This window comes from Trichechus manatus, unplaced genomic scaffold, assembly GCF_000243295.1.
Source record: "Trichechus manatus latirostris isolate Lorelei unplaced genomic scaffold, TriManLat1.0 scaffold00014, whole genome shotgun sequence".
Lineage (NCBI taxonomy): Eukaryota > Metazoa > Chordata > Mammalia > Sirenia > Trichechidae > Trichechus > Trichechus manatus.
Genome location: NW_004443950.1, coordinates 2,154,178 through 2,168,319, shown reverse-complemented (window position 1 = coordinate 2,168,319; position 14,142 = coordinate 2,154,178). Strand labels below are relative to the sequence as shown.

At 38.8% G+C, this 14,142-nt stretch overlaps 2 protein-coding genes across 7 annotated transcripts in view; both read right to left on the bottom strand.

The window, feature by feature from the left end:
* Positions 1-5,790, bottom strand: part of TERB1 (telomere repeat binding bouquet formation protein 1) — a 52,493-nt gene extending 46,703 nt beyond the window's left edge. Inside the window, exons 1-2 of one of the 2 annotated variants that reach the window (XM_023726851.1) lie at positions 5,700-5,790; positions 2,029-2,091 (exon numbers count right to left, since the gene is read on the bottom strand). In XM_023726851.1, the coding sequence (XP_023582619.1) occupies positions 2,029-2,059 (31 nt within the window). In that variant the 5' untranslated portion in view covers positions 2,060-2,091; positions 5,700-5,790. Of the gene's footprint in view, positions 1-2,028; positions 2,381-5,699 lie in introns of those variants that run through there. The other variant, XM_004371519.2, reaches the window with a different exon arrangement.
* Positions 5,791-8,085: 2,295 nt separating this feature from the next.
* The window catches only part of NAE1 (NEDD8 activating enzyme E1 subunit 1), a 31,484-nt gene continuing 25,427 nt past the window's right edge, over positions 8,086-14,142 (bottom strand). For 4 of the 5 annotated variants that reach the window (XM_023726848.1, XM_023726847.1, XM_023726849.1 and 1 more), the window contains 3 exons: positions 11,216-11,330; positions 11,083-11,132; positions 8,087-8,326 (listed from right to left, as the gene is read on the bottom strand). In XM_023726848.1, the coding sequence (XP_023582616.1) occupies positions 8,217-8,326; positions 11,083-11,132; positions 11,216-11,330 (275 nt within the window). In that variant the 3' untranslated portion in view covers positions 8,087-8,216. Of the gene's footprint in view, positions 8,327-11,082; positions 11,133-11,215; positions 11,331-14,142 lie in introns of all 5 variants that reach the window. The other variant, XM_023726846.1, reaches the window with a different exon arrangement.

Genomic DNA, 14,142 nt, shown 5'->3' with positions numbered 1-14,142 from the left:
TGAGTAGCGTCTGGGGTCTTAAAAGCCTGTGAGCAGCCATCTAAGATACTCCACTGGTCTCACCCCTTCAGGAGCAAGGGAGAATGAAGAGAACACGATACAAGGAAAAGATTAGTCCAAAGGACTAATGGACCACAGCTACCATGGCCTCCACCAGACTGAGTCCAGTACAGCTAGATGGTGCCTGGCTACCACCACTGACTGCTCTGATGGGGATGACAACAGACGGTTCCGGACAGAGCTGGAGAAGGATGTAGAACAAAATTCTAATACACAGAAAAAGACCAGATTTACTGGCCTGACAGAGTCTGGAGAAAACCAGAGAGCATGGCCCCCAAACACCCTTTTAGCTCAGTGGTGAAGTCACTCCCGAGGTTCACCGTTCAGCCGGGGATTGGACAGCCCCATAAAACAAATAGGGACTAATAAGGCACAACAGTCCAGGGACAAGAACTAGAAGGCAGGAGGGGACAGGAAAGCCAAGGGAACCCAAGGTTGAGAAAGGACAGTGTTGACATGTCATGGGGTTGTTAACCACTGTCATAGGGCAATATGTGTACTGACTGTTTAATGAGAAACTATTTTGTTTTGTAAACCTTCAACTAAAGTACTAAAAAATAAAAGAATTATCTATGTGAGATCAAATTGACAACAGCAACTCAAAAGGTTTGATGGGAAGCCTAGGGGACAGTGAGCTGAAGACAATGATGATGGAATAATTTGGAAAAGGATAGTCAGAATAGCAGCACAACTGGAAGAATGTAATCGATACCACTGAATTGTACATGTAGAAATTTTTGAAACGGTGTATCAAAAAAAAAAAAAAAGGTCCTCAGGGTCGAGAAGGGAGAGTGTTGACATGTCGTGGGGTTAACCAACGTCATAAAACGTGTACTGATTGTTTAATGAGAAATTATTTGTTCTGTAAACCTTCACCTAAACTACAATTAAAAAAATTAAAAAAAAAAAAGATTACAGCCTTGGAAAGCCTGTAGGGCCACTATTGAGTCCAAATCGCCTCGACAGCATCAGGGCTTGGTTTGGTTTACTGAAGTATTATTTAGGAGGAAATTTATAGCACTAAATGCCTATATACTACCATATATCTTCGCTAGAGTTTTTAAGAAGAGTAAGCTATTCATACTGTCTACAGATCCTCATCTCCCATTTAGATCTAAATATTCTGGAATCTGACTGAAATTTATTGAGTTTACTGCTAATAAAACAAATGTGACCTCCTAAATGCAAAATCAAGTGAATACTTCAGTCTTTTATCTGTGACATCTAACACTGATGCTCTTAAGCAATCTCTTCCTCATGAAGCATTCTCCTAAGACTCTGATTTCCAAGATACCATTCTCCTGCCTCTTCTTTCATCTTTAATAAAAAAAGTTTTTCTCAGTCTTTTCTGAGGGCCTTCTTCCTCAGCCAATCCATTATGTGATGATGTGTCTTAGGAACACTATTCCCCATCCTTTCTCTTTTAATTCAGTATTTCCTCTCTGGGTAACCTCCTTCATGCCTATGGCTTCAATTTCTATCTTTCTGAGGACGACTCTGAAATCTTGTATGTACCTTCATTAAATCACTTATCATAAGATATTTTAATTATCAGCCTATCATTTCCCCAATAGAATATCATTTTCTGAACACTGGAATTACATGACAGGCACAGAGTACATGCTCAATAAATACTCATGTAAATTTTGGAATGACTTTTGTTTCCTGGATCCTGTCAGATAATCTGCAGTATAATCCACAAATATATTATAAAACTAATTCCATATATACAATATTTTATGCAAATAACACACATCTTCTACATCTCTTTGCCAACTGTGCCCTCCCCCTGCAAGGCATTATCATAAGCACCACTATGCCAATTTTTTTTACATGTTGCTGTAGAAAAAAAAAATTAGCATAGCATGCTTATGAAAATACCTTGTGGGGGGAGGGTGCAGTTGGCAAACAAATGTAAAAGGTGCATGTTATATGTGTAAAATAAGATACTATACACTAATTTCTCACCTTGTATTTTCCTTGTGTCTTCACATTCCATGCTTGTCTGTATTCTTTTTCCTTAAATTTCATCTATAAGATAAAAGTGTTTTCTCAATTTAAATAAATATTTGAGACTGCTAGAAATATAAATGCAAAGCAGTTGGGAAAGAACAGTATTCCTGAAGCCAAAAGACCAGGAAGTGAATCTGTAATTTATTAGATGTGTGATAATGGGCAGGTTGCTTAAGTTCTCTGAGGCTCAATTTCCTCATCTGTAAAATAGGAATATTTCTACTTCGTAGGGTTGTTACAAGAATTAAATTTGAAGAACTAGATGGTGTCTAGCTACCACCAATGACTAACCTGACAGGGAACACAACAGAGCAGGAGAAAAGTGTGGAGCAGAACTCAAATTCACATAAAAAGACCAGCCTTAATGGTCTGACAGAGACTGGAGGAACCCCTGAACCTATGGCCCCAGACGCTGTGTTAACCCAGAACTGAAACCATTCCCAAAGCCCACTCTTGAGACGAAGATTAGACAGGACTATAAAACAAAAAATAATACACATGAGGAGTGTGCTTCTTAGTTCAATCAGATACACGAGCCGAGATGGGCGGCTCCTGACTGGAGGCAGGATGAGAAGGCACAAAGGGACAGGAACTGGTTGAATGGACACAGGGAACCTAGGGTGGAAAGGCGGAGTATGCTGTCACATTGTGGGGATTGCGACTAATGTCACAAAACAATATGTGTATAAATTTTTGTATGAGAAATTAACTTGAGCTGTAAATTTTCACATAAAGCACAATTAAAAAAAAATTAAATTTGAAAACATACATAAATGCAGTGGGCATTCTTCAGCACTATAGACATTCAACAAATTTTACTGAACAAACAAATGATTGATTGATAGAATCTGACTGGTCTTCTTCTGGTCCCACTTCCTTAATTTCTTTCCCAGAAATCTTCATCCCATTGCTTCAGATTGGGCACCCCTCCATGAATCCAAAGTTTAAACACACACTTTAGATCTGCATTTCTCTTCACAAGATAAGCCTAATACTAAAAGTTGTTTCCAACAACCCATGGTTATTTTTGACACACCACTAAGTTTAAATTTTTGTTTATATCTCGTTTGTCAGAAGAATTTTAAAAATAACTAGCAACCCTGATATGACCTCTCACATGCTCTACTTTAAAATGCTAAACTGATTATTTAGAGAAATATGTGAGCCCAAGTAACTCCTTAGATCAACAAATCAGGACTCACAAACTCTAAAATTCTCATTTACTCCAACACTAAATGGAGTTAACTAATTAAACTCACTCAATTAAGGAAGTTAAAGAAAAATAGCCAATTATCCTTTAGGGAGATATTTAATTCTTTTCTTGCATTCTCACTTTCAAAATGAAAATAAAATTCCTAAACAAAAAATAAATAATAAATGTTAAACTCTTAGTTTTGCTATTTTTTAACCTAAATATTCTGTTAAAAGAGGAATGGTTAGGTACATTATGGAACATCCAAAGGACAGAATACTGTTACAAGAATATTGACATTTACTAGAAATGTTTAATAGCAAGGAAAAAATGCCTATGTTACAATGTTAACCCAAAAGGGCAAGACTAAAAATTTTATCTACAATATGATCTCAATGAAGTGAAGGCAAACATAAAATAAGAGTGGCTGGAAAGACAGCAGCACATTAACACTGTCTGTCGGTGGTGATTCTATGGATGTTTTATTCCACTGTTTTCTATTTTTCACAATTTTTATAATAATAATGGCTTCTAACATTCAGTTAGTGCCTATGGTGGGCCAGGCTCTGTTCTATACACTATAAATACAGTTGATCCTCATTATTTGTGGAGTCCCTATTTGCAAATTTGCCTCCTCACTAAAATTTATTTGTAACTCCAAAATCAATACCCATGATGCTTTTGGGGACATGCACAGAGCCCCCAAAAATTTGAGTCACCTGATGAGCACATTCCCAGTTGAGGTCAAACAAGTCGACGCTCTACCTTGTTTTAGCTCTCATACTGTAAACAAGTGCCAGTCTATTTAGTACCATGTTTTTCACATTTTTGTGCTCTTTGCTGGTGATTTCACCATCTAAAATAGTACGCAAGCACAGGGCTGAAGCAGTGTCTAGATTCCTAAGCACAAGACTGTGATGTGCCTTACAGAGAAAATATGTGTGTTAGATAAGCTTTGTTCAAGCTTGAAGTACTGTTGGCCATGACTTCAATGTTAATCAATCAACAATATATATTAAATTAGGTGTCTTTAAACAGAAATGATAATAAAACAAGGTAAAGTACTGATCAGTTGACTAAATGTTGTGACAAGAGGCTTGCAGGAACCTAACCCTATACTTCCCCTAGAAGCAATGGTTCAGCATTCACTAATTCAGTGTCTGCAAAAACTTTATAGAAAATAACTACCATGAATAATGAGAATCAACTGTATTATCTTTTTAGTCTCCACAACAACCCTATGTGGCTCTACAAGGATGAGGGTGGATGAGGAGCAGTGAAACAATTTGCCAAGTTCATACAGCTAATAAGTGCCAGAGCTGGAATAGAAACCAAGAAAATCTGAGGATAGAGCCTACACTTATATTCTTTGTTATACTGCCTAATATATATAAAGGAGTCCTGGTGGCACAGTGGTTAAAGCAATTGACTGCTAACCAAAAGGTCTGCAGTTCAAAACCACCGGCAGAAAGATGTAGCAGTCTACTTCTGTAGAGATTTACAGCCTTGGAAACCCTCGGGGGTTGCTATGAGCCAGAACTGACTCCACAGGCAGTGGGACCACATATAGATATGTATTCTTTTTGAGGAAATGAATTAACATTTGGAAAAAGAAGACTAGATAAAAAATGGACTGTTAAAAAAAAACAGACTGTTGTACCCTACATGGATGCTTTTGCTTTGTGTATGTGTCGGGGGGTTGGTTAAGGACTGTTTCCCTAAGTTTAATTAGCCAATACATTCTGCTTTTAAATATAGTTTTATTTGTAAAGAAGGATAATGTATAATTTTTAAATATAAATACCTTGAAATCAAAACTGATGACACACTCTACCTTATCTCCCCCTTTGGGTTCTCTATTTCTGTTTTCTTGTACTGCTTTCTAATAAATGGTTACTTTGCACAGTAAAAATAAGATCGTTTGCCAAGTACCTAGTAGTATTAATACAAGTCATCTATTTACTAGCTAAATGCTTAAAAACATCCACAGCAAAGGACAAGTTAAAACTTTAAAGTTATTGATAATTGTAAAATGATATTTCAAATTATAAGAATAATTACAGTCTATCCTCAAGAACAAAAGCATCTGCCAAATAAAGCAGTTATTAAATATTTTCAGAAATTTGGTGAATAGATGCAAATTGTCATGAATAAGATTTCAAATATCTTTATCTGTATTCTCACAGAAAAAAAAGAAAAAAGATTGTTCCAGGTAACAGGAAGAACCTATCCCACTTACAGGTTTCATTCAATCTACTCCCCAAAACAGTACTGTCAACTCAAACTCTAATTTCAGCAAGAAAACTAGCTGAACATTACTTTTACCTGGGCTAGAACACGTTAACATCAAAAGCTTTTTGAAATCTAAATATCACCCCAAATATCAGAAATAACATTTTTCTGTGTAAACTTTGTTAGAGCTGAAAAATCTCACCACTAAACTGTTGACAGTAGATATCCAGCTTGGAATTATACGTAGCTAAAATTTTCCTCTTAAGTAGGAAAAGCAACGGTTGTTGTTGGGTGCGGTGGAGTCGTTTTCGACTCATAGTGACCCCATCTGGAGAAAGGGTAAATATGCAAGTACATGTACAATAAATTTTGTTATAATAGTTTAAACGGATTGAGAAATAAGTCAGGTCTGAGAAAACATGCTGTGGGTACAAGGAGTTAGCTCACTTTACAATATTAATTCTCCCAAACTCAGTAGATCGGAGCAGCCCTTTCCCATAAACCCTCATTGCCTCATTCTAGTATACACTGATAACGGATAATCTTCCCGAAGAGGGAAGACTAACTCCGCTGTTTCCTCAATTTCTTCAGTAATACCCGCTATGGCCCGGCTCACCTACGGAGCTGCAAGAACTCCTTTGGAAGAGCATAGGTGGTCCCTCAGGGTCTTCTAGACAAAGGTTCTCGAACTCCTGAGGGGCCAGGCGCTGGTTAAATGCACAGATCTGGCCCCACCACCGGCGACTCAACAGCAGCTGGTGGGGCTCAGCAATCTGCCCTTTTAACATGCCCTGACCCCTCAGGCGATTTCTGAACACGTGGTCCCCCATGATTTGTGAAAGGACCTCACCAGTGGATCCCAACCTTTCAACACATCAGAATCACCTGGGAGCTTTTAAACCACACAGGTGCCCAAGGATTCTAAAATTCTGTCAGGGTCAAGAACTTCCAGGCTCCAGATGTCTGACTAAATGGCAAGTGACAATTATTTTTTCCCACCAGCTGTTTTGGACACTGCGGTCAGGGTCTGCTGCCTCTGCAGGAAGGCTTCTTCCCTGAAGCTCAACAGATCACCTCACAGGGGTCACTTAAGAAGGGAACAGCTGGGCGGTCCTGCGTCTTAGCCGCTGTGGGGGCAGAGCTGGGCAAGGTGGCCAACGGCAAACCACCTTCCACAGGAAGCAACTGGTAAGCTGAACCCCGGCCAGTGGCGAGGCTAGGGCGGGAACCAAGCTTGCAGAAAGCTGAGACCACAGCTTTTACCCACAAGCCGAAGCGCGCAGGCCCCTTCCCTCTCTCCCCGGCTGCCCACCTACCTCGACGCCTGACTCTGTTTCCCGCACAGCCAGCTGCGCTACTTCCGCTGGGCGGAACTTCCGGTGGCCCGTCCCGCCCCCTACACGGAATCTGTTCCAAAGAATACGGAGGTTGGCAGTGTGTGGATGCAGTTTTTAAGTGGTAGAAAGTAAAAACTTGAAGGTAAAAATCCCCTAATCCCACCACCCCGGTTTTTAGGGCCTCCATTTCAGAACCCCAAGGGGTTGGGAGAATCCGGGTCAAAGGTCGCGCGTGCATGTTTCTCTCCCAACCTTTCCTCTTCGTTGGATCTTGATGCCTCCTCTAGCTCTCCTTGCGTTGGGCATCTCATTAAAGGGCACCTCAACCCCAACACGCATCCAGGCCCCCACCTCACCCGGCAGCCTCAGGCATTCAGCCCAGGTGTACTTCACTCCTAGACCAAAGGTCTCAAGTGGAGCCAAAGCCCAGCCAGTCTTAATGGTCCTGTCCCTTGCCTCCTCCACATAGTTCAATAAAACCCACCTCACGGGACTGTTGGGAGATGGAAGTGAGATACTGTCAGGGGGCAGTGCCTGCTGAAAGAACAGCCAAGGAAGGGTTCAGCCCGTTAAGGTCCAAGAAAACCAAATCCCTGTGAAGAACCCTCTTGGCATGTCTAACACAGGTCTTCACTTGGGAGACACAGGCTTCACAGACTGCTGCAGCCAGTTTAGGGGCGTTAAGGTGGTAAGGCTATGTGACACGTTCCTCAGCCATAAATGAATCAGAAACTAGCGCCACCGCCCCCTCCCCCCGATTTTCACGCAGTCTGTTTCTAATTCCATCTTAAGGTTTTGTTTTTTTGCCCTCTGATGTGCTGCTGAATGCTATCAGTCCAATGTGATTGTTCTTTAAAAATGAACTTAAGGTTTTTTGTAATATGGATGGAAAGACCCCATAAAATTTCAAGAAGTAGGTGGCAAAACCTAAGTAAAAATAATGCCACATACAGGGGGACTACCTTGTATTCTGATAAAGGTACATATCCTGAATATTCATCTTGTTTAATTCTATCAGTTTTAACAAATAATGCCCATAGCTAAAATCTATACATGGCTTAAATTCATTAATATTGTAAGAAAAAAATATCTTAAGCTATTTCTGATGACAGAAGATTTCTATGATAAGTCACTTTTAAAGAGCAAGTCAGTATTAATGAAGTCAGTTAGAAATGGATAGTTTTTATTCTCTGGGAAAATGACAGCTTCTCTTCCCCTGCCTCCCTCCGCTCCCTCAAAGAGCAAGACTACATTACAAATGAGAAAAATGTTTATTAAGAAAACAATTTAACAGCTCTCCCTTAGCAGAATTTTACAGACTGGAGCACAGCCTGAAAACAATTACAGTTTCAATCATTAACATTCTACATAGGGTGCTTATTCTACAACTGGAAAGTTGCTGAAGTTTGTGACATACCACTATAAATGTAAGTGTTATTAAAAATTACAAATTGTTTGGTGATTACTTTGATCACCTCTTGAGCAGCAGCTCCTGCAAGGAAAAAGGAAAAAAGCAAATCTTTGAAAAGGGTAAATTTCAAGCATCACATAAAGACTCAATCTTATAAAGAAAACCTTTTCCTTTCCAAAAAGAAAAGTGTTTAAAAGTACTCCAAAACAGACATGGCTTACTGAGACATATTACAATGAAGGACTAGGGGGAAATGAGGAGTTATCACTTAAGAAGTACTGAGTTTCTATTAAGGGTGATGGAAAAAAATATGGAAATGGATAGTAATGACGGTTACACAACATGGTGAATGTAAATAATGTCAATGAATTGTACACCTAAAAATGGCAAATGTTATATATACATATTACTATAACTTAAAAAAAATGAAAAACTATTTTTTGTAACTATTTTTTAAAAGGAAATAAAAGTTTTGTTCTATATATTCCAACAGGAGAATATTATGCCACACAGTTAAAAAGAATGAAGTGTTTTTAATTATGGTAATACAGAAATATTAGCAAGCTATATTAAGTGAACAAAGCAAAGTGCAAAACAGTAGTATGGTTTGATTGCAGTTTTTTCTCAAAGGACACCCTTCTGTAGCATTTGCATTTTGCCTGGTGCCTATTTTACTTTTATAATAAAAGAAGAGTAATGGTACTCTAAGGAGCCCCAGTGATGCAATGGTTAAGCGCTCGGCTGCTAACCAAAGGGTTGGTGGTTCGAACCCACCCAACAGCTCTGCGGGAGAAAGACCTGGGGATCTGCTCCTATAAAGATTACAGCCTAGAAAATCCTATGGGGCAGTTCCACTCTGTCACATGGGGTCACTATGAGTCGAAATCAACTCAAGGGCACCAAATAACAACAATAAAGGTATTCTAAAAACATTTGCAATTATGAAAGGATCTGTATTAAATACTGACAGGCCACTGTAACTACTCAAAACAAAAACAAAAGGAAAAAAAACTATGAATAAAAAAGGTTAGTCTTTTTTAACCTGAAGCTTTACGCTTCACAAATACTCAATGATTCAATAAAATTTAAGCCTCTACTATGTACCAGATACTGTAGTACCTAGAACAGTATGTGGTACATAGTAGATACTAGGCACCAGTTCTAGCTCCCTAAAATAGTAGATTCTAGGCACTAGTTCTAGTTACCTACAATAGGGAACAAAATCCCTGCCCTCATGGATCTTAAACTTTTTAGTAGTGAGGGACAGATAATTTACAAATACGTGAAATGTACAACATGTCAAATGACATTAAGTTCTAGGGAGAAAAAGCATGGAAGGGGGAGGACAAAAGACAAGAGGAGGGACTCAGTTTTAAATAGGGGAGTCAGGGATGACCTCATAGGGAAGATAACATTTGAGCAAAGACCTGGAGGAAGTGAGGGGATATAATGGCGTGTGCATAATGATTACAGAACATACAAAAGCAAAATATTTCAATTTTTTTTTTTTCTCTGCTACAGGCAAGTTAAAAAAAGTTCTGGTGGAATAGTGGTTAGCACTTGGCTGCTAACCAAAACGTCAGCAGTTCAAACCGACTAGTTGCTCCATGGGAGAAAGATGTGGCAGAGCGCTTCAGTAAAGATTCCCAAACCCACTGCGGTCAAGTTGATTCCACCTCATAGCAACCCTACAGGACAGAGCAGAACTATCCCAAAGGGTTTCCAAGCCTGCAAATCTTTACAGAAGCAGACTGCCACATCTTTCTCCTGCAGAGTGGCTGATGGGTTCGAACCGCCAAGCTTTTGGTTAGCAGCCGAGCACTTTAACCAGGGTTCCTTTTTCCATGAAGATTACAACCTTGGAAACCTTATGAAGCAGTTCTACTCTGTCCTATAGGGTCGCTATGAGTTAGAATCAGCTTTGATGGCAACAGGTTTTGGTTTGGACAGGCAAGTTACCCAAGTCATCCAACCTCTCTCTCTAGTTGTGTCTATTCTTAGCATCTGAACTGAATCTGAATAAAAATTTTCTTTTTCTGTGACTTGGAAGGTTATTTTGCTATTTTGGCATAAGAGACTTGGTTTTACTTTAAAATAAATTATCCAGAATCAGGCTTTGAGTTTACTTAGAATATAGTTTTCTTAGGTTTGTAATCATTTATTTACATTTTGAACACTTTGAATATTAATCAAACCTGGATCTACCTTCAAAATATTAATAATCTCAGAGGAAAATATCATCAGCATATAACTCAGACTACAGGAGATCATAGGTGGGAGACTATTTTTTTTCCTTTTTGAGGGAAGTGGGGTGAAGGAAGGAGATAAAGGGAGTTTATAGAAGAGATAAGTAACTTTTGTAATTGGGTTTTAAAGAACAGATAGGTTTCAGACATGTAGGCAATAGGGAGATTTAAGACAAATGGGTCCAGAGGAGCAAAGATATACCGCAGGAAATCAAAGGGCATGTCTGGGAAAGTAAGTAACTTGATAAAACTGAGTCCAGAAAAACTGTGTGGAACCAGAACACAGATTCTTTCATGTCAAGCTAAGGTCCCTGTGTTAGAGTGAGTGAGAGAGTGTGTGTCTGTGTGTGTGTGTTTGTGAGATACAATCAGAGTTACCCTTTAGAAAGATTAATGACTCTTCATGACTTTAAGATGGGAGAGATGGAAGGCAGGGAGACCAGTTTGGAGGCTACCGAGATAATCTAAGTTTTACATCATGTTTCACTGACACCCCTAACTAAAATAGCTAAGAAAAGAAAAATTTATATTAAAGTAGTAACTGTGCTATATAGAAACAGATGACACAGTCTTTTCATCTATGGAACTCACCCCCCAAGAATGCAGCAATGGTATGTGGCTCAGCAGCTCCGTATCGGCAACTATAGGAAAGAATTGAGACATGCACTTAGATTAGCCTTGCAACAGGAAATATTCTCTCTTACATGCCCTAACAAGTACTCACAATTCATGGACATAGTCATCTTTCACCATTACAGATAATCCATATTCCTGAAGGAAACCAGTGAGACAAGACTTCAACTTTCCTATATCTTCTTCAACTTGATAGTTAGATACCCCTAAAAAAAAATATATATATATACATATATATATAAATCTTTATTAAAATACATATGTAATTGAAAATTAATGGCTACCTCCTTTAACCTAGTTTCAGGTGTTCTAGTCAGAACAGTAAGGTATGAAAATGAAGTAAGAGCAAACATAATGGAAAGACCGATATTTATAGATACTGGAAAACTGTAACAAAGAGAACAACTGAAACGCTAAAAATTCTAGTTCATTAAATTTGTTTTCTTCATGGCTCTATATCCAGTGTCTAGAACAGCACCTGGCACATAGTTGGTGCTCAATAAGTATTTGATGGAAGAACTGAATGAATGAAAAAGCAATGTCCTATTCATACCTTTTATAAAAATTATGGTCTTTACTATCCATTTATTTGTGTTGTTGTCATTGTTGAGAATATATACAGCAAAACATACACCAATTTGACAATTTCTACATGTACAATTTAGTGACACTGATTTCATCTTCAAGTTGTACAACCATTCTCACCTTCCTTTTCTGAGTTGTTCCTCCCCCATTAACATCAACTCACTGCCCCTCAAGGTTGCAATCTAATCTTTCGAGTTGCTGTTGTCAGTTTGATCCCTTATAGCTCTTAAAAGAGTGTAATGCCCAAGACAGACCTTTTTTACTAGTTAATAAACTAATGTTTGGTTTTAAGAAGACTCAAAGGGATATTTTTGGTTTAGGTTTAAGGATTATCTCAGGACGATAGTTTCAGGGGTTCATTTACCCACCCTCTATGGCTCCAGGAAGTCTGGAGTCCATAAGAATTTGAAACTCTGTTCTACATTTTCCTCCTTTTGATCAGGATTCTTCTATGGAATCTTTGATCGAAATATTCAGTAATGATAGCGGGACACCATCTAGTTCTTCTGGTCTCATGGCAAAGGAGGCAGTTGTTCATGGAGGCAATTAGCCACAGTTACTATCCATTTCTAGGAGACTAAATGATACTGAGGACATAAAGCTATAATAATAAATAACATTTACTGAGCATTAATAGGTGCTGGATACTGTTCATATATATATGTGTATATATGTGTGTGTATATATATATGAAGTAGCTACTATTATTATCATCATTTTACAGATGAGAAAACTGAAGCACAGATTAAGTACTTGCCTGAGTTACTTGGTTATTAAATAGCAAAACTGGAGTATAAACCTAGGCAGTTTGCTCCAGAACAAATGGTTTTAATGATTAAATTATAATGTCTCCAAATATTACTACTGAAGGAAAAAAATATAATTACCATAATATTCAGATATTTTAAAAACAATATTTTTAAACTCCTCTAGTTTAAACACTATTATTACTACTCTTCTTAATGTAGTAATACTTACCCTTTATTGAGTACTTAAAAGACGTTAGGCAGTGTGCTAAGTGATTTTTTTTAACTGTGCTTTAAGTGAAAGTTTACAATTCAAGTTAGTTTCTCATACAAGAATTTATACATACATTGTTATGTGACCCTAGTTGCTCTCCCAGTACTGTGACAGCACACTCTTCCTTTCCACCCCAGATTTCCCGTGTCCATTCGAAGAGCTCCTGACCCTTTCTGCCTTCTCATCTTGCCTCCAGACAGGAGCTGCCCACTTCGTCTCATGTGTCTACTTGAGCTAAGAAGCACACTCTTCACGAGTATCATTTTATGTCCCATAGTCCAGCCTAATCTTTGTCTGAAGAGCTGCCCTCAGGAATGGTTTTAGTTTTGAGCTAACAGAGAGTCCAGGGGCCATGTCTTCTGGGGTCCCTCCAGTCTCAGTCAAACCATTAAGTCTGGTCTTTTTGCTAAGTGATTTTCATACATCACATATTTAACGCTTACAATCCAATGGAGTAGATACTACTATCACCATTCCATAAATGAAGGAACTGAGACTTGGAGAGAAATAGTGATGTACTCAAGGTCACAGAGATAGTAAATGATAGAGCTTAGATCTGAACCCATGTCTGTCTCCAAAGCTTGTGTTCTATACGGTAGCTGGTCCCCCAAGATGGTTCCCCAACGAACCCTCCATCTCAGTACTCATACCCTCATGGGGTCCATTCCCACTCTTAATCTGAGCTGGTTCTGTGAAACCAAAATAACAATACAGCAGAAGTGATGCTGTGTGACCTCCAAGGCTAGGTCAAAAGAAGCCTTGTACCTGCTACCTGGGTCTTTTGGAACCTTAACTCTGGGGGAAGCCAGCCATCATGTAAGAAGTCTGTCTTGACACTGTCATACTAAAATGAAGTCCGAGCTAGCCATGTGGAGAGAGATGCCCAACCAGGCCCCAGCTGTTCCAGCTATCCTGACTGAGGTGCCAGACATGAGTGAAAACGTCTTTTTGGATACCTAACTTAATCAAACCTTCAGAATGACTCCAACCCCAGGTACCATGCAACCACATGAGACCCACCACCACTTTTCCACACACATACACACAGAGTGAGAACAGCCTAGCTGAATCCAATCAATCCACAAAACTATGAGAAATAATAAACTGTTGTTTTAAACCATCAAGTTTCAGAGTGGAATGTTACATAATAATAGATAAAAAAAAAAAATTCTAATCAACACAGATACAGCAGTACACACTTGGCATTTATACCTACTCCTCACTTATCAACTATCTTGTTATCTGACATTTGGCATTTACAACAATAGTAAAAAATCTGCTATCCAGAATTGAGAACCCAGATGTAAATCCATCCACCTACGGTCAGCTGATCTTCGACAAGGGCCCAAAGTCCATCAAATGGGGAAAAGACAGTCTTTTTAACAAATGGTGCTGGCAAAACTGGATAGCCAT